Raw genomic sequence first — 19,450 nt, forward strand, 5'->3', positions numbered from 1 at the left:
TTGACTTGGCGCTTAGTTCTGAAGTTTAATTTTTTTGAATTAACTGAGTGAAAGCGTGGTGTTCTGGACCGCTTTTTACTTCATTTCGCAATTTTTTCTGGAACTGTTGCTCAACTAGAGGTTTCCGCAAAGAGTGTTACATTACAGTACATAATCTTTCACTTTCTGAATGATTAAACACAAATATTTAATCTTGGCAAGTATCTGTGGTGGTTTAGGAAAACTAATTGAGTTAGTCTAGCCAAGGAAGGTCGGGGGGGAGTAAATGGATTATTTCTGGTTTGTGTGTCTAGCATAAAAGTCTTACTTTGTAAGAGTCTCCCGTTTCTCTCTTAAAAAAAAACCCCAACATATATTTAGAGTATTGATGAAACTCTATCTTTTAGAGTATTGAGGAGTCTGTAAACTCATTTAAAGTGAACATTAAAGTGGAACTGTGTCTCTGATAAATGAAGCTAAGTTTTCTAGGGGTAATTGTGACTTGGCATTGAAATTGTTTAATTATAAAAAATAGAGCATTAGAGTTTTTGTGGTTAGCTTTTGGGGAAGGGGAAAATTGCATGGAGCCTTAAAGACAGAACAGAAAAGCTTAAGCTTCTCTATAGCCTTAAGAGCTTGTGTGATGTACGTGTTTCACTTATTCTAGAAACATTAGGGTCCAGCTGGAGGAGGTACTTCCCTCAAGTTTATGAGCAGCTTTTGCTCCTTTGGAACAGGCTTTACCCAAAGGCCTCTTCTAAACAGTGAATTTGCTAGAGAGTAGCACGAAAGATAAGATCTGTTTCTGCAAGCAGTAAACCAAATGGCACTAGGACCTTTTTTTATAAAATACAGGCTTACTTAGAAATGTTTTTCCAGTATTAAGGATGCTCATACACATGAGTTTTCATACTTTTTATAGCAGTGTGGTTGCAGGTCCACATTTCTGGTGAACAGCTTGTTCTATATGCTTTAATTGGATATAACACCGATATGGTGCTTAATGGAATTTCTATATGCGTTAATGGCAATATTGGCACTTTAGTAGTTACATAGCCAGAGTTAATTATTAGTTAGTAAAAGCATAAATACTAGCATAAATATTGACATAGCCTGGTATATACTATAGGGCTCAGGTGAGTGTAGTTGATTCAGGTCAGGCATTAGGAACAATGTAAATAGCCTGGTCCTATTTAAGATAGGTGCTTGAAAGGGAAAGTAGCAAGTAGTGCCGGTGCTCTAACAAGAATGAGGTTGTCTCAGGAAGGTGCCTAACTAATACTGCTGTTCTGTGTCACTCTTACAAAGGAGTTGTGGGCACCACTGTTGAGAAGCCAGTCTGGCAATTTTTAATCTACTGGATTTTGCATTGAAGGGTTTACTAATTTCTAGGTAAATTCCTGCTGTAGCATATGATAGCTAGAGAAAACTCCGTCTTGTGACTCTTCAATAGAGGAAGACGATATCTAGATCAAGCTGAATAATGATAATGGGATTTGTTAATCTTGAGGTTTTAAAACTGGAAAAAGAAATTTGCAACATCACTTACATATTCAATATCCCTTTTTGATTTCCATCATACTTCCTAGCAACTGAATTGGAGTTAGTTTTGCAAGTCATAGTAGGTTGAAATGCTTTTTATAACAGTGACTGTAGAAACAGTTGCACTCGTGGCCAAACACCAGAAATGACTTGTAGGAAATGTTCTCTCCACTCATTGTCCTTTACTCAACTTTGACCTTAGTTTTTAAATACAGTGTCAGCATGACCAAACAATTGGAGGCTAAAATGTTGCACAACTTATATTAGATTGGGGGAAAAAAAAAGTGGATGTAACCTTGTTCAAACATAATGTTTGAGGTATTGGTGATTTCCAGGTATCTTGCTATCTGACAGAGGGTTCCAGTAGCTCAGGTTCTGATACATCTGTAGCTGTGGATTTAAGGTATTTGTTCTGAAGTTTCCTGGAAAGAACTATAATACTTCTTAAAAGGAAGGTGAAAGGACCGAAGAAAAACACCAAAATAATTTCTGTTTAAATGCCTTTAGAAAACATGAAGCAATTTATGTGGATTGGTGTATTTCCAGTATGATTCTCTTGTTTGTTAAAGTTTTTAAATTGGGCTTCTCTGTGATGTATTGAAATTTCAATTTTTTTTTATGCTGACTCTCAAAAAAACCCCCACCCAAACAAAAAAACCCCAGCCTGTTCCCCCCTTCACAATCTCCCCCCCCAACCCCTGTAAAGATTTAGCATCTTTGAAGAAAGTTTAGGTTGAACTTGCACAAAAAGCAAGGGTAGAGGTGTGGTTTAGAGGGCTGAGCTGTAATTGTCCTTCATCCTTCTGCCATAGCCTCCCTGGGTGGTCTTAGGCAAGGGCACAGAAAAGGCCTTGCATCTCTTCCCTTCTATATGAATTCTGTATATAAATAATATTTGCTACTGTGAGCAAAATCATGACAGAAATTTTATGCCATACTAAAAGTGGCAAATCCTTGCAAATCCTCTGCAAGCTGAAGCCAGTTATGCCTTGCTTTAATTGAGGATAGCTAACAGGTAGGAGATGAATATGTATAAACAGTGAATGCATCAGCACTGTTCAACTATTTAAAATAAGCTATTTGTAACAGTGGTACTGACCAAGTAATTACTTAAAGTGAACGAGGTTCTTTGCTATATTGCATAATAAGCCTTGGATATTTTTTGCTATCCTTCAGATCAGGCACAAGACTAAGCCTGAACTGGAAGCTTCGTCTATGACTGATCTGGAAATATTCTGCTGATGTATGTGTGCTTATAAGGTGCCCCCACAGACTATAGAGTCAAAATTAAAATGTACAGTGAAAGCTATGTGATGCTGAAAGATTTGATCTGTAGCAGTCATTTTAGTAGCAGTCTGTGATGCAGAACTAGTCATTGGTAGTTCCCTAAAGAGCTCAGAAACAGTACCAGGAGGAAATTGTGGAGGAGAAGTGGAAATGAAAGTGTTGGCCCTACTCTTTTAAATGGCGTATTTTTACCTTTTCAAAATGTACCTTCATGTATTAGATGCAAGGCTACTGTAGAGGCTGAAATAGAGTGAAATTGAAGTGAGCAATAAGAGGGGTATGAAAAAAGCAGGAATGATGGTATGAAAATAGGATGTGAAGAGTAAGGGGCAGTCTTGGAAGTAAATTAGACAATTATATTCTCACTATTTAATTTTTACTGTAAAATTTGATTTTTTAAAAAGAATTGTTAGTACTAATTAATCAAATTATTTCAATTTAGTCATCTGAAATAAGATTGGACAAGCAGTGTGTTGTGTAAGTTGTGTGTACATATATGCAAATGAAAAAGTCCCAAGAGGAAACCCCCACTTTTTTTGTGTGCAAGCATTACGCAAAGAAAGAAAAGGGCGTTGTGGGCTGGACTCTTGGTTTTGTCTTGAGCTTCACAAGAAACTTGTGGGCTTAAGGAATTATTCTCAACCAAGATCAGGATCTGGTCCACCTCTGGTAGCTTCCATATGTCAGCAAGTTTGTCTGTTTGATATTTTCACTATAAAATAACAGTGAAAGCAGCAATGCTGTCCAGATCCTGCAAGTGCAAAAGTAATCAGGCTCAGCACAGGGCTGTCCATTAAATCCCAGTACAGGAGCCGTGTTCCTACAAACTGTACAACTTTGTAGTCCCCTTGTATGCTGAACTCCTATTCAGGACAGCGAGATGTCATTAGGTAGAGCACCGGGGGCAAACCCTTCTGTGAGTGCTTTTGTCATAATATTTAGCGCATAAGGTGACTCTCCCTGACCCAGTACCCTCCAGCCTTTCTTTTAAGGATGTGGTTATTTAATAATTTTGGCCCAGAAGATGGGGAAGGGGTTTTAAGATATGTCTGTTCTACATTACAGAGAGGTATTTTGAGCTGGCTTTGGAATCCTGCAGCAGTAGATACCTTAGCACATCACCACACTTCAGCTAACACTGTGATTATCGGGGGGATACCCTAATGTTGCTTTATATTGCTTTGCTGGCTAACCCAGCTAGGAAACTGCCACAGCAATAGTGTTAGTTGACAGATGTATTTGCAGCTGAACTGGTAGCAGTACATCCACACTTAACTTTCTGTGGGGTAGATGATGAACATTTTGCTAACTGGATGTGGAGATTTACTAGATGAGGAAGGTATTAGTCAGTGTTATCTCTACATTAAACCTTTCCAGTGTGGTGTAGATCATCTGCAAACAGCAGTTACAGCCCTGCAGTTGCAGTCTATGCATGTCATCCCCTCAGTGTCTAATTTGCAGCACGTCTGGGTCCAGTTTTCTTACATTACAGGACATTTTTGCTGTCTAGAGAAAAAAAGAATGTCAAATGTTTTAAGTCACAATTAAAGTGTATTTTTAAATGTAGCAAAAAATGCTAGAAACAATTCCCACCTCTCTGTACCTCCACTACACCATTAATTCAAAATTTTAATTTGGGTAAAGAATAGCTTCAGAACTAAACTGAGGTTAGCGTGTGTGTCCAAACGTGGCTGGGTGAAAGCAGGCCACTTCTGTCACTCTTGGTTGATGCCCTTCGACATTTTCAGTGACAGATTTTGGGTTTGAAGCTCGATACTGGAAGATACGCTGCTTTCATTTGCCTTTATCTACTGTGCCAAGGAAAACAGAATGTTCTGTTTGGGGGACTTCTCCTTTTAAAAAGTCATCATATAATAAGTAGTTGTACAAAAAACCATGGACTAGCTGCCCTCCTGAACTGTGTTTTGGCTGAAGTAATATTTACATTTTATAGTGCTTACCTTGGCTTCCCTCCTCCTCACGTGCTATAAATTGTTTTCTGCGTCCCTCCCTACAATCACAGCTGTACTTCAGAAATTGTTTCCAATCTTTGGGTGTGCTTTTTGGCCATAAACATTGTAATCTACAAAGAAGAGTGTAAGTTTTAAAACCAGCCTTGTTAAGATTTGTCTCTGTCATGAATCTTGTTGAATCTCACGAATCTCACTTTTTTTGAATTTTTGTAGTCAGGGTTGAATGTTGTGGGATTTTGCTGTGGCACAACTGCAACAAACACTGAAGCAGCCTGTGCCTTGTTAGGCCCTCTCAGTAAATGGTTTGATTTTATTGAGACTAAAAAGAGCAATGAAGAACAAACAAATGGAAAACTTGGTGAGTGATGGTGGAAGGTATAGAAGATGTAGAAAATGCCTGATGCATTCACCCTCTGGGTGAAGGCTGTTCCTTCCTGTCTTCTCTCTGCCAGTTATTCTGCTTCCTCCTCTAAGCTTTGATACTCTAGATGGCTAGTTCCTGCTCGCTGACTGCAGCAATCTCACTGAATCTAGATTAGCCTCTGAATTTAAGCCTAATTTTTCTTTCTTCCTAGGCATTGCTGAACAAATCTGCTTGTCCCTTAGTTCTTGGCCCGCATTCCTATTTTCTGCTCCCAAGCTCATGGTCTTGTGTTCTGTCCCTGCACTCTTATCCAGCACTTTTCTGTTTCCCGGGCACCTCTTAGAGATCCTTTGTTGCCAAGTTTTCTCTCTTGACTATCTCCTCAGCTGTTTGGATCAGAGTATGTTAACCGTGAGTTGGTACAGATGATTGTGAATGGGCCTGCAAAGCAACTGGTAGCAATTCCAGTCCGGTGATGTAGGAGCAGAACAATGTTGAGGTTTTTGTTGTTTTGGTTTTTTATATGCCAATATGTTTCTTAGCACTAGTACTACTATTGATGCAACACCAGAGGGAGCTTAGTGGAGGCTAGTGGCTTCTTGTTGATTGTTGTCTAACATTGAGTGCAGATATATTCAGTAGGGTCTAAAAAGTAATGGAATTGATCACTTTAGCCCTGTTAGTACTTTCTGTTGTTGTCATTTGTTTAACTGTAGTAGTCAGAAATGTGAAGACAGGCAAGTACAGGCAATGTCCTACAAAAAATAAAAATGGTGTAAGTTCCAGTTGTATTGGGGTAATGTTGTAGGTCCTTGCACCTTGTTTCTTGAACAAGTAGATCCTTTATTTCATAGATGGAGGACAACAAACTAGTTGTAAATATGTTCTACAAGCTGCAAGTACTAAGAAACAGAGCTGCAAGTACACTGGCAGAAGTTATCGCTGTATTCCTTGTGATGCTTAAAAGTATACTTCTCTCTTTCTTTAACTCTCCTCGTTGGCTTTCCAGATAGTTGACTAGGAAAGATGTTTTTTGAAGTGTCCATGGGGAAATTATTCATGTGTTAATGCTGCTTATTTCTTAGACTTTTTGCAGCTGTGCTTGAGATCTGCAGGTGATCCCTAAAATTATAATTTCTGACACTTCTGGAAACTTTGTATTACAGATCAGGTCATTAGACAAAAATGTGTGGCGCTACTGCTGCGTGCTCTCTTACTTTGTAGTCTGGTGTCAAAATGTTTAAAGACAGTTACTGCTGACTAACTGATTTTAACTGGTAGTATTTGGTAGTGCTGTATGGATTAGAAAGACTTGCACCGGGTGCTGGGTTCGCTCTCCAGTCTGTCACCTCCCCACTCCTTGCTGTAGGAGTAACGAACTAATGGTGCTGATAACTCAGATCATGCAGAATCAGTCTTGTACTTTGGAGTTATGAACAGAGCCTTGACCTTTGTGCTCCCAAAAATGTAATTCTGATAATCTAGTGTAGGGGTTTTCCCCGTAATTTTTCCACTTTGGGAATGGAAGCAAATCTTTCATGGTTTGCATAAACCCTCCTGAGTTGTGTTTCTTCCCAGCCTTGCTTATGTTATGCTTGTGTTTATGCTTTTCTGAAGTCTTCTCACAGTAATCTCATTTAGACAAAGTTAATTTTTTTACTACAGCCTTAGTAATGCTAATGAGTCATTCGGGGAGACTGAAGTCTGAGAGTGTCTGCAGTGAGGTATTCTCCTCAGTCCCATGGTGGAAAGCTGTTGCTTCAAAGTGCTTAACTGTAGCACAGGCTGCCTGGCTTGCGCATGTCTCTGTGTAAAACACAAGCTCAAGCTGTCTGTGGTCATACCAATGTTTAAAAGTGGTCATACTACTATTTGCAAGCTAAGTATACCATGGCTGAAGAAAAACAGTGAATTGTGACAGTAAATGGCAAGGAGATTTTAACTGCAAGAATGGAGAATGGGAGTAAGGTGGTTAGGTGGAAGAGTACATACATGTGTATTGCTAATTGTGGAGTGAGAAGGACCTGTTTAAATGTCAGAATCTTGCAGAGGAACAATGTTTTAAAGCAGACTTTGAAAGGTTACTGAGCTAAAAGAGCTGGCTAACACCTTCTATGAATAGATTTGGAAGGTATTTATTATCAGAAGATAGCGAAAGAGTTGAAATAATTTGAAGTGGCTGGCTCAACTATTCTTTGATTTTGTTTCTTTAAAGCATTAAATGTATTACATTGTTTACATTCTTAAAATATAGATGCAGCATAGAACTTGATATTTTGTTTAAGTTTAAAATTTGGTTTCATATACTTTAACAGCTGGGACATGTAACCCTGTCTTAGCAAGTGAGTTCTACAACAATTCTCAAAGTTCATTTAATGTGACTGGTGCAGTGGAGTGTGAAGTAAGTTTCAACAAATATGTACATTGTTTAACTTTTGTTTTTACTGTTTCTATAGGGAATGAAACTTTAACAAGAAGTCTATGTTAAAGCCTGCCTAACAGCAACAGAGGCAAAGTGTAGAAGCAATGCCCTGATGAAAAGGTAAGGAACACATTGAAAGAGTTTTCAAAAGGCTTATGTTCTGACTTGAGAGAATTCCTGTGATATTTGAGGTGCTTGTGCTTTGTTCCCAGGACTGTTTACTTGCTATGAAGAAAATACTGGAGAGAAAAAAGGCATTTCTGTCACTTTTGCCAGGCAACTTCGGAAGTGCAGGGATGGGGTGAAGGTTTTTCCCTGGGTAACTGCAGTTATTCACATGTTCTCTAGACTGTTGAGCTGTCATGTGATTTGTGCAGTGTCATGGCTGAGAAATGGTTCTGAGTAGCCATAGCAGGACTGACTGATCCAGTTAACTTCATTTTGCTCTTGCATGACTAGCTGCCACGTTTCTGTTTGTTGGCAGCATACTTCACCAGGATAATGCTGCAGTACACATATGAGACTGAAATGCTAGGGGCTCTTAGAATTTTACTGGCAATATTAAAAAATTGGCCACTGATTTGTCTGTCTATTTGTCTACTATTTATGTGCCCTCAAAGGAAGGAAGTTCTTGGAATGTGATTATATGATGAATGCTTTAAAAAAAAAAAAGTCACCATTTTTAATAAAGCTTTGCACTGTTTTACAAAAAGTGTGTTGCAGAGCCCTGCACTGGTTTCCAGACTACACTAGGAGACATTTGTTTCTTGCTTACAAACAATGTCTCTTTGGAGTCAGGCTAACAAAGTAAAGTGCCACCTGCTTTAGACAGTTAATGGACCTAAAAAGGAGCTCAAATTAATAAGCAATTCAATATTCTCAAAGGAAAATGCAGGAAGGAATGGGAATGAAGACAAGGAAGATCAAAAGATTACAAGGCAGTTATTGTATATGTGTCTGCCAGAGGTGGGCTGCTGAAACTGTTCTAATGGAGTTGCATGGTCCTTACTGCTATCTTCTGCAGGTCAGGTATCTCTTGAATGTGCAAAAAACGTAATAAGTAAACCCTTTTTGCTATCTGGGAAAGCTGGCTCCTGGAAAGAAACTGGCATTGCTAGAGCAGTTCTTCTGGTCTGCAGCCCGCTTACAAGTTACCTCTACAAAAGTCTGTGGGTAGGAGCAGGTTGTATGGATTATATCACTATTTTTTTCCTTGGAAATTGTGTAGTGCATCTATAGTAAACTCTCTACTTCATGAAGCATTATGCCTGTTGCTGCTGCACAGGTGAAATATACAGCACGTCTGCATTAGTACTCATCATGTGGTAAGGAAAAAGCTGATGTGTACTTTCCTTTTATAGTATTTGAATAGAAAATGTGATCAATTCAAAAAGTTTGGACACCTGAAAATATGTGAGCTGGTATAAAATCAAGCCTTTCAATTTTTGTTTGTTTTCTCTATGGGAGTTATGTATAGCTTATAGCAAATAGAAGAAACTTTGTTGGAAGCAAAATAAGTTAGCGGATGTGCTGCTCTTTCTGAATCCCAGTCCCACCAGTATTTTATATATCACAAAGGAGTCGGCCACATGGAACTCCTGTAACCCTGTTGATCATCTTTCCTGTAATAGCAGACTGTTTGGCACTTTGCAGCAGACTGGTTCTCTTCTAACACTAGCAGTAGATCTATAGTGTTAGATCACAGAGCTAATTTTTCATATTAATCTCTCTTGCACAGTTGCTAAAATGCCAGCAGCTATGAATTACAACAGCGGTGACAGAGAAAATTATTAGTATTTCCTAAATGTTTATGAAGAAATATGATATTAAAAATTAAATTGAATAAACAATGAGACTGAGTTTCCCTTTGTCTTTCAGCGTAGTGATCAAGCTAATAGTCTGTGGATCTGTGGCAGGATTATCTGATTGTTTCCCCTGTTCCCATATTTTTAGAAATGGCTAAAAAGCTCTCTTTTTTTTTTTCCCCACATTCATATAGTCATGATCTGTAAAGTCTGTACGTGTTTTTCATATGTTCTTAAGTCAGTTTGCTATTTTCAAGGATATTTTTTCTTACTGATGTTTATGGTGTTTAATTTATAGTGGTATTAATTATATGCAGTCTATTAAAAATTATTGTCATGAGATGGCTCAAAGACCATGTATTGCACTTGTTTCCAGGGACTTGTATAAGAGGTTATGCTTATGATCCCATGGCATTGTCTTCAAAGCGCAGCGTTTCATCCCCAGATGACTAAGGTGTAGAGAAGCTATAGTAGCTGCTTACTGTTGTTGAATTTCATCTGGGATCTGCTGCTTCAAGCAACTCCCTTGTGCAGTGTGACTTTGTTTCTGTCGTGGTTTTGTTTTCTTTCCTGGAAGTTGACTTGCAGTACTGTGTGATGTATATAATTATGACATGCTTTTGGAATGCCTTCGTGGTAAGAGTTTCTACAGAAACTATTCAGATTTATCAGTTTATGTGAAATTGCTTTTCAGTGAATGATTACTTGTCACTGAATTAACTCACATTATATACTTTCTTTCTGAGGTCTGTTAACATAAAGTTAGCATAAATCCGCTCTCACAGTAAACAATGTTGAAAATTGAATGTCACAGTAGCTCTAGTCAAGTTTAAGTTGGCTTGAATAAAATATCACTGAATTGTTTTGATATCTTCTGCATTTTACCCATTTTTAGCTGCAAGCCTTTGTATCAGAAGGCAAAGAGCTGAAGGGATGATGCATCATCAGCTAGGCCTTTTTTTCTCCCTTCTGTAAAAGCTGCATTAAATTATAAAAGTCTTGCTGACTTGTGTATTACTTGCTATAACCTTAGGAAGCAAATTTATATGATAGCAGGTGTTTGTATGTAGGGGATTCTAATTTTAACTGGCTCTAAAAGAAGAGAGCTTGTCCCAGTTTTTCTTGAAAGTGCTTTTGGGAATAAATGAATCTTTGAATTTAAGACTTTGGTATAAACTTAATATGAAATAATTAATACTGAGGCTTAAATTGTGAGATAGGTATGATTCTTCGATATAATGCGTATCTATATCTTTCTGTTTATTTGTAATGCTGTCTTGGCTAATTAAACTGGAATAGTGTGCTGCTAATACACTGAAGTTATAAGGCTTACTTGCAATTTTAAGTCATAATTTGTATAATTTTTGATTACTAAAATACTGTTTTCTTTTCAACTTGAAAGGCATTGTGAAACACTCCAGAAATTGGTGTAGTTTTGTAAAATAATGCTGAGAAAAGGAACAAAAAAATTAATATTTTTTGTAACTCAGAATCTTTAAGGCAAAGTTCGGTTTTGTAACGTTTCTGATACTTTGTACTGAGCCTGTGGTTACTTTTCCTGTGGGTATTTTTCACACACAACCGTGCAAGACTTAGCCAGCTCTCAGTCTACCTTCTGTCTTCTCAGGTCTTTTAATGGAAGACTTTTTCACCAGAGCTCATGATAGCATAAGCATTGAGTTTAAATTGCTTGATTGGTAGCTTTTACTTAGCCAGCCTTTTCTTCCCTCAGCAGTTCTTGAGGGATATTTGGGCATTTATATTTTTATATATACATAAATAGATAGATATAACCCCCTCTATCTTCTGAGCAGTATTTGACCATAGCTCTTCTCCAATCTATGTTATGAAGTATTTCTTGATGCATTTTCAAATGATACTTTGTAAAAGCAGCTGCTTAGTCTAATTTTTATTTTTTTTTAATTTAGAAGCAAATGTTTGCCCAGTGTATTGTACCTTAAAAAACACTCTTACAGCTTATCTGTTGGTTTAGTTGTTGAGTTTGGTGTGTTCTGGTTGATAAAGACAGAAAGTTTTCATGATAGTTAACATGTAGTATACCATAGTTAAGTTTTACAGAGAATTGATAATGTTACAAAATATTTAGAACTTCAGTCACATTAGCTAAAAGATGTTAGTGTTTCATCTTATGTTAGAATTTAGAGATGCTTTATGAAACTTCTTTATCTCTCCATGCATTTGTTGCTAGCCTGTTCTGGATTTGCTGAAGCCAGATGTACAGTGAAATAATAGGCAACATATGCAGTGGTTGAATTTGTGTGTCTTGGGATATATCACTCAAGGAGAAGTTTGAGTTTGTAGTTATTACTCTCATATACTGCTAATTGAGTAACATATTCCAGATGTTTTTGAAATAACTGAATTTAGGTTAAATTAAGCTTAGTTTTGTAACTGCATTCTCTCTTCTAAGAAAACAAGCTGAGAAGTTATTTACAAACTGTTACACTGCTATATATTGATGATTGCTGCCCAGTAATCATGTGTTCTAAAGTGTTCCATATTGCTTGTTAACCATATAGAAAGAAATAAAGGTAGGATAGTTTGGGGGTTTTTCTTGACGTTATATTGAATAATGTAAATAAAACTGTTGTTCATTTCCGTGTGACTTTAGAACCTAGTCAAGTCAATAACTCCAGCAAAATACAAACCAACCTATAAAATAAGAGCAGGAAGATGGAATTACCTTTCTTGCACTGGTAGATGAGGTTGATAGTGGTGATCAGGCACAGACTGATGTTATTCTTGAGCAGGGACTGGTGCTAGAAATCTTAGTTCAGCTTGGAACAATTTGATTAAATGCACAGTATCAACTGAAGACATAATTTCCCTAATTACCAGCGAGAGATGCCAACATTTATTCTGTTTAACAAAGGTTTTTTGGTAAAATCCAAGAATCATGATGGTATGAAGTTTGATAAGGCTTAATACTTGCTACCTAGAGCAGAAAATAAAGGGAGATAAAGCAACTGGAATAAAGGTGCCATGAAAACTGAAGTCTTGTACCAACCATTCAAACAATTTTAAATTCTGTTTGTTGAGTTTCTGAATGTTAGCAAGCTTTTGAAACTCCTGTGTTGTAACAGTTCTCTTGCAATAAAAATTTTACACCCCAACAAAATTAATTCAACAAAAGGGAGTCTTAATAGCTTGTCTGGTTTAAAAAGTCTGGAACTTGATGACAGTAAACTTCCTGAAGCTACTTTAGCGAGAGTCGAGCATATATGGGTGACTTAGATGAACGTTTTTAGCCCATTTCTCAATGTTACATGAAACAGTGGAAAGTATTTCCTTTATTTGCAAAATCAAGCTATTAAATAAGACATGGGGCTTAAGTGACTTGCAGAGGTATTCAGGAGTCTCTGACAAAGGGGAAACCAAATCTCCTGATATGTAGTGCACTGCATTGTTTCCAAGGTCATCTTTTCATCCTACAGATATTACTTTGTCCTGTGCTGAAGTCAATTGACAACATTGGTAGCAAACATTGCAAAAAAACACTATACAGAAAGAATTAATCTGTAAAGAATTTCTTAACCAATATATTCCCTGAAGAAAGTAATTTCCCCAAACAGTTTGGCTGGAACAGCAGGACTGTATTCCTTTTCATTATGAAAAACTTCATGTGGTCTTGAATGTTTTTGTTTCACAATGGTCTGTAGTCCATTGAAGTTGACTTGTTTTAAATGTTTTGTATAAAAGCTGGTATATTGCTTGCTATGGATGGGTTGGCATATCAAGGATCTGAGCTCCAAAACACTATAAAAATAAAATAAACTTTTAGCCTGCAAAATTACTTCAAGAAGATCTGGCCTTGGTATCTGATGCAAAATCCCATAGGGTGAGATGGCTGCAAATATTATAGTTGTATCTTTAGAATAATCAGGACAGCCTTTGCATGTACATTTAATATTCAGGATGCAAATTAATTGTAGATCATGCCTTAGAAGATCCATTGTCATGGTGAACAGAGTGCAGTAATAGACTATATGCAAAATACTTGAGAACTAATTTTTGGCTCAGCCATGAGCTTTTAGTGAACTATTTGAGAAACTTTGCACAGTATTTTTGCTGTTACTGTTTCTGTTGGTTCAGCTGCTCTAGTGTGTAAGTTAACAAAAAGAGGCTGCCTGGATTTTCCATTCCAAGATTTAACAATTAACTTGCATGATTGTGGCTCAGAATTTCAAATTGGAAAGATTATGATTGCAAATGAAAAATGTTACATGATCTGATGATGGATTCTCTATTTCTTTTGTATTCTTCTATTATGTTTTCTTTTATATTATTGCAAATTTTCTGTTTTTAAAAATAAGCGTACTTTTATTATTTCTGATATCTTACAATTGCCTTTAAAAAAACTGATACATATTTTTTTCTTACCAGTTATAACGTCTTGTAATGGAAGATGGAAGACAAAGGGGCTCGTGTTGCTGACTACTTTGTTGTCGCAGGATTAACAGATATTTCAAAACCACTAGAGGAGGAAATCCACTTCAACGATGCTTGCCATAAAATCGCTAAACCAAAAGAACCTATTACAGATGTAACAGTACTTAATAAATCTCTGGGGGAGGAAGTTCCTCAGGGATATAAATGCATAGATGTTACTCCCTCAGGACTGTCTGCGGATCTCAATAATAACAGTCTTGTAGGACCGCAGATATACCTTTGTTATCGCCGAGGAAGGGATAAGCCCCCACTTACTGATTTGGGGTGAGTGTTTTTTCTGTCCCAGTAGGTGATTTTTGGCAGTTTATTTGACTAATGAGCAAATAAAGTAGGTTTACTGAAATACAATACTTATATAAGGCAAAACTCTAAACAGGAAGATATTTGTTGACTTGAGCATACTGTAACCTAGTATGGTAGGAAAAATGTGTTCTGAGTGGGTTTTAATGACAACTGTAATCCTTTGCATTTAGAGTTTTCAAAACCATTTATAATTTTTAATGTATATATTTGGGTTGAGATAAGATGCTTAACCTATTTAATACAGATTGAGAAGAGGTGAGTTGTATGGCATTCTTAGGATCAGGCAATGAATCTTTAATAGAGTTGAAAATAACGCTATTTTGCAGTAAACAAAATGCTTAAAAGCAATTATACATGAGGAAAACTAGTATAGCTTCATCATGAAGCTTTTCTATTAGAATGCAATTTGATAGAACGTGACCTGAACTTGTCAGTAAAAATGTTCTGATCAGAGATGAGGCAAGAGCCACTGTTGAATTAGTACTATTCAATTATCATTCTTAATATAGTATTAGTATTCAGAGTGTTTTTAAAAAAATGTGCCTTCTGACTTTTGTTCATCCCATTTCAACTAGGGTTTTATATGATGGGAAAGAAAGAGTAAAGCAAGGTTGTGAAATAATTCAAACTACTCCATATGGTCGGCCTGCTAATATTAGTGGCAGTGCCTCATCACAAAGAGTGTACATCACTTACCGAAGAGCATCCGAAAACATGACACAAAATACGTTGGCTGTTACGGATATATGTATAATCATACCAAGCAAAGGAGAAACCCCTCCACATACATTCTGCAAGGTTGACAAGAATCTTAATAATAGTATGGTAAGATTCAAAAATCTGGATTTTGAACACTTGCTATTCAGTGCTGTAATGTTTGTGGAGTATTTGTGATAGTTCTCAGAGTACCTGGTGAAAAATTTTGATAAGCGCTCTTCAAAGATAAATCGAATCTTGGAAGAGTTGGAGGATTCCTACTTGGAACAAAGTCTTTTTGGAAGTCTTGGAGCAAATAGTCTTTTTAGTGCTGACTTGAAAATGCTGACTTCAGCATGTTCAGATTAGTCCTTAAGAAGCTGTTGTGTCATCTTGTGTATAATTGGAGGTTTTACAGACGTGGCTGTTTCTGATACTGATTTTACTGTTGTGATGGGAGTTCTGTATCGCACAACCAGCTTCTGTTTTGTTTTTAAACTCTTCCATTACCTACAGTGCTATTTTATAAATGTCATTTTGTCTCAGTAGTTTCACAAACTTTTTCTCTGAAGAAATTTGCGTGTGAACGATGTTGGATGCTGTTGACTGTGTGCAGGTTTAATTGCTCAGTAGGGTTCCAGAGCTAGACCTGCTAAAATCCACAGGTGTCACAGCACTCTGTTTTGCAGAACTTCATGTTTAGGTCTCTCCTGATTGAATCTGCAGCCCTATATGCTGGCTTTTATAGGGTCCTCAATAGTCAGCATGCTGATGAGGATGCTGACCACATATGCAAGTAGTATCATGCAAAAAAGATCATGGAAGTTGATCTGTACTTGTTTTTAAATAAATGCCTGTAGACATTGGCGGATGGATTTTTCAGTTCTACCCGTCCCTGTATTGACTGGGTTATGCAAGTGCTGTCTTATGGAAATTGTTATATCTTTCTCCCATCCATAAAAGCTTTGTGTGCCCTTAAAGGGTGCTGGTCTTTTCCATTCTGTGGCTTTTCATGTTCTTTATTTACATGTCCAGAAATTGAGAATTTCAAGAATACTTAAAAAACATTAACAATGCCAGAAAGGAAATTGTTGTTTAAAAGCTGCAAAAACTATGACGTTATGCCGCAGTGTTTCAGACTATGAAATCACAGATGGAATAAGCAATCAGGCTTAAAGATTAGCATGATTTAAAATAAAAAATAAAAATGCAGGCCCAAAAGAAAATTGTTAAGTATTAAAGTAATACACAAATGTAGTTAGTAACAGAAACATTGCACTGTGTGTATAGATACATAAACACATGCCTGTATGAATGTATATCTGTCTATATACACATTTAAGCCAGAAGTTTAACAAAATGGAGAAAGGCTGAATTATTTATATGGATGACAATGGTACTTGAAATTCTGCAGTTGTGTTAACAAATGTTGTAGAGAAGAATTTATAAATGTCATGCTTCAGCCTATAAACCAGTTCTGTTTCAGAGGTCAGGCTGATTGCCTGCCATGGATTGGTTAGCTCAGAGCTAACACAGTACTTTTCTTTCAGTTAAATGTTTGTCGCCATTGTCAGAAAGGATAGTGTAGCAGGCCCCAAATTCCTGTATCTTAATGCTCTATATTTTTGTGTGTAGATATGGTTCTTTGTAAACAAGGAAGAGGAGGTTTTCCTCCACTGTTTTCTGTTACGCCGTTTTGTTATACTTCATCATCTAATCCAATAATTTTTGTTTTACAGTGGGGCTCAGCAGTATATTTATGTTACAAAAAATCTGTGGCAAAAACCAACACCATATCATATAAAGCTGGTATGTAACTACTATTTAACTTGTTTATCTTCAACTCAGGTTGTACAGGCTGGTTTGTAATGGAATACGTTTTTTATTGAAGAATTATTTGACAAAGACACTGTCTTGGCATTATCCAAAAAGGAATCTTTCCCCAAAGAATTCTTTTTAAATAATGTCCTAAAACAAGCCTTAGTTATATATCATGATAATTTTGCTTTAAAATTTGCTTCTAATTGGAAGCTTAGTTGTGTTTGGATAGGTTTCTACGAACCTGTCTCCCACCTCTGTTTTTGTTGCTGATAGGTCTCTTAAGCATGTGTATATAAATAAATGTAAATGCAGAAGAAAATACCACTAAAATTGTTTGATGCATTTTCATGATCACTTTCTTTAAGAAATGTTTTGAAGAATACTGCAGACTTCCACACTGCTCTGAACATCAGTGGCATTGATTGTGTATCATCTTTATTTATTTAAGACAGAATTAGATTTGCTATGGCTCTGATGAAATGTGTTAGGTTTTCTTTTTTTTTTTTTTAAACCCCAATTTTGTCTGAGTGCAAGTGATGAGCATGGTTCAGACTTAAGCTTTAATTCACTTACATCCCTTTGAGATGCTGCTCTCTGTAAACAACAGTAGTTAAGACTAACTAAAAGGTGGACAATAAATTTGTAAACGAATAAAAATTTTAGAAGGCCCCAAGTCTGGTAGTAGCTTGTGCAAAATTTTGCTTCTTGGTGGGGAGGAGTGCATGTGGGGGAAGCCCTCTGCCCTTCTTGATTACCAGTTTTTATTGTCTATTAATATTTCACTGTATATTAGAAAAGAATGTGTAGCGATTGTGTTCTCTAACACGGAGAAATCTTAAATCCCTTCACGCAATATTCATTCTCAGTTTGGAGTCCCCTGGGCTGGCAATAAGAAAGGATAGATTGCTAAAGCTGTATGATATAATTGAAGACCTGTGTGTTAAGAGCCTCTGCTTCAGAACTTCATGTTTTACAGCTGTGCTTAAGTCTAAACACATTAGTCTGATAGTACATTAGCTGACTCCTCAGCTGAGGTGGATCAGCATAGTTAATTGGTTCGATTCTACTGATATTAAAAAAAATAATACCTAACATATCAAATTTTTCAGGAAACTTGTTGGAAAGAGTTAATTGTTTTCATAATTGAGAACATCAGTCTTATTTCTCAATTATTCAGGTTACCTTTTTTAACTAAATTTTAAATCTTATAGTAGTGATGAAAGTGAACTATTATAATAATAGCTGAGATGCACATAACCTGCAAACAGAAAAAGATAAATTAATTATGAATAGTTCCTAGAATAGTAAGTAGGACTTTAGTCCAATGTTTTAGTCAGATGATTTCTCCTTAGGCCCTGGAAGCATGCTGCCCCTTTCCAGCTATTCACTGTTCAGAAACAGCTTTCCTTTACATTATTTACAGCTTTCCTTTACTGACCTCCTGAAGTTAGTGTACGCTCATATATGATTTTTCTGTGCATCTTTTTATGGAATGAGCTATTACAAATATGTTTCTGCTACTCCTTACATAACTACCACTTTACAAATTGCCTTTATAGGTTTAATATGCAGATATCCCGAAGAGGATTATGAGTCATTCCCCTTACCAGAATCTGTGCCTCTTTTTTGTCTGCCTATGGGTGCAACAATTGAATGTTGGCCATCTAATAGTAAATACCCTCTCCCAGTTTTTTCTACATTTGTACTAACTGGAGCTTCTGCAGAAAAGGTATTTTGAAAGCTTAAAAAAAAAAAAAATCATTGTTAATAGTTTAAGTTAAATTTGATTGTTGATCTGTTCAGGGTGATGATAATGCAAATTTTCATAGACAAACCTGAATCTATTCATTTGGGCTTAATTCAAAGACTACTTTAGAGAGTGACTTGCATTTATTTCACTACTGGACTGTTGATCATATAAACATGTACTCCTTTGCTTTCCAGTCATGTTACCCTTTGAAACTAGAGAGCTATAAAAATTCTGACTGCATATACATGCAAGTATACTATTTTTATTGCAAGCATGGAAACAACCTTGCATGTGTATACTTGTTCTAAAAAGTAAATTGGATGTCAGAGGAATACTGCTTTGAGTTGCTTATAAAGGATTCCTAAAATAGCTTTAAAGGCAATTGTAGGAGCAGTTGACTGTAGTTGTATTCTGTATAATCATTATTTTTCTCTCACTTAAATAGTTTCATGAATTACTCTCTCTCATATGACGTTAAGTGTTTTAAATAAATAATAGACAAGTCTAGATTTTCACAGCCATAAAAATATTCTGGAATAGATTGCTTCAAAAGATGATACATTAATGTAACTTTTCAAGCAGTAACATAGAGTTGATTTTTCCTTGCATGTTTAGGGTTTCTTAGATTGCTTTGAAGATTGAAGCAGATTTATTGACTTCAAATCAACTGTGTTGTTTGCAGGTATATGGTGCTGCTATTCAGTTTTATGAACTGTATCCTGAAGAGAATCTCACAGAGAAACAAAAAGCTCAACTGGGATTAGCAGCTGCTGTTGAGGGAAAGTCAGACACATGCAGAACAGTTCAAACAAATAAATGCATCTGTCTGCTCTCTCACTGGCCTTTCTTTGATGCTTTCAAGAAGTTTCTTACCTTTCTGTATCGTTACTCCATTTCTGGTCCACATGTCCTACCCATTGAGAAGTAAGTAATTTCAAAAACTCATAGCAGTAATTTAAGTTGATGAGAGCTCTTTTTTTTACTTCTAAGCTTCCTATAATATCCTTTTGACTGTAGTCATCAAACATTAAATATAAT

At 36.5% G+C, this 19,450-nt stretch overlaps 1 protein-coding gene across 10 annotated transcripts in view; it reads left to right on the forward strand.

Moving 5' to 3' along the window:
• Positions 1-19,450, forward strand: part of DENND4A (DENN domain containing 4A) — a 61,954-nt gene that overhangs the window by 5,873 nt on the left and 36,631 nt on the right. For all 10 annotated transcript variants that reach the window (XR_012630491.1, XM_074881040.1, XM_074881039.1 and 7 more), the window contains exons 2-7: positions 7,602-7,687; positions 13,777-14,106; positions 14,721-14,970; positions 16,581-16,650; positions 18,222-18,391; positions 19,095-19,336. Coding sequence is in view for 9 of the 10 variants with exons in the window: in XM_074881040.1 (XP_074737141.1) it covers positions 13,799-14,106; positions 14,721-14,970; positions 16,581-16,650; positions 18,222-18,391; positions 19,095-19,336 (1,040 nt within the window). In the remaining variant the exon portion in view is untranslated. The remainder of the gene's footprint in view (positions 1-7,601; positions 7,688-13,776; positions 14,107-14,720; positions 14,971-16,580; positions 16,651-18,221; positions 18,392-19,094; positions 19,337-19,450) is intronic.

This window comes from Strix uralensis, chromosome 11 (genome assembly GCF_047716275.1).
Source record: "Strix uralensis isolate ZFMK-TIS-50842 chromosome 11, bStrUra1, whole genome shotgun sequence".
NCBI classification, from domain to species: domain Eukaryota; kingdom Metazoa; phylum Chordata; class Aves; order Strigiformes; family Strigidae; genus Strix; species Strix uralensis.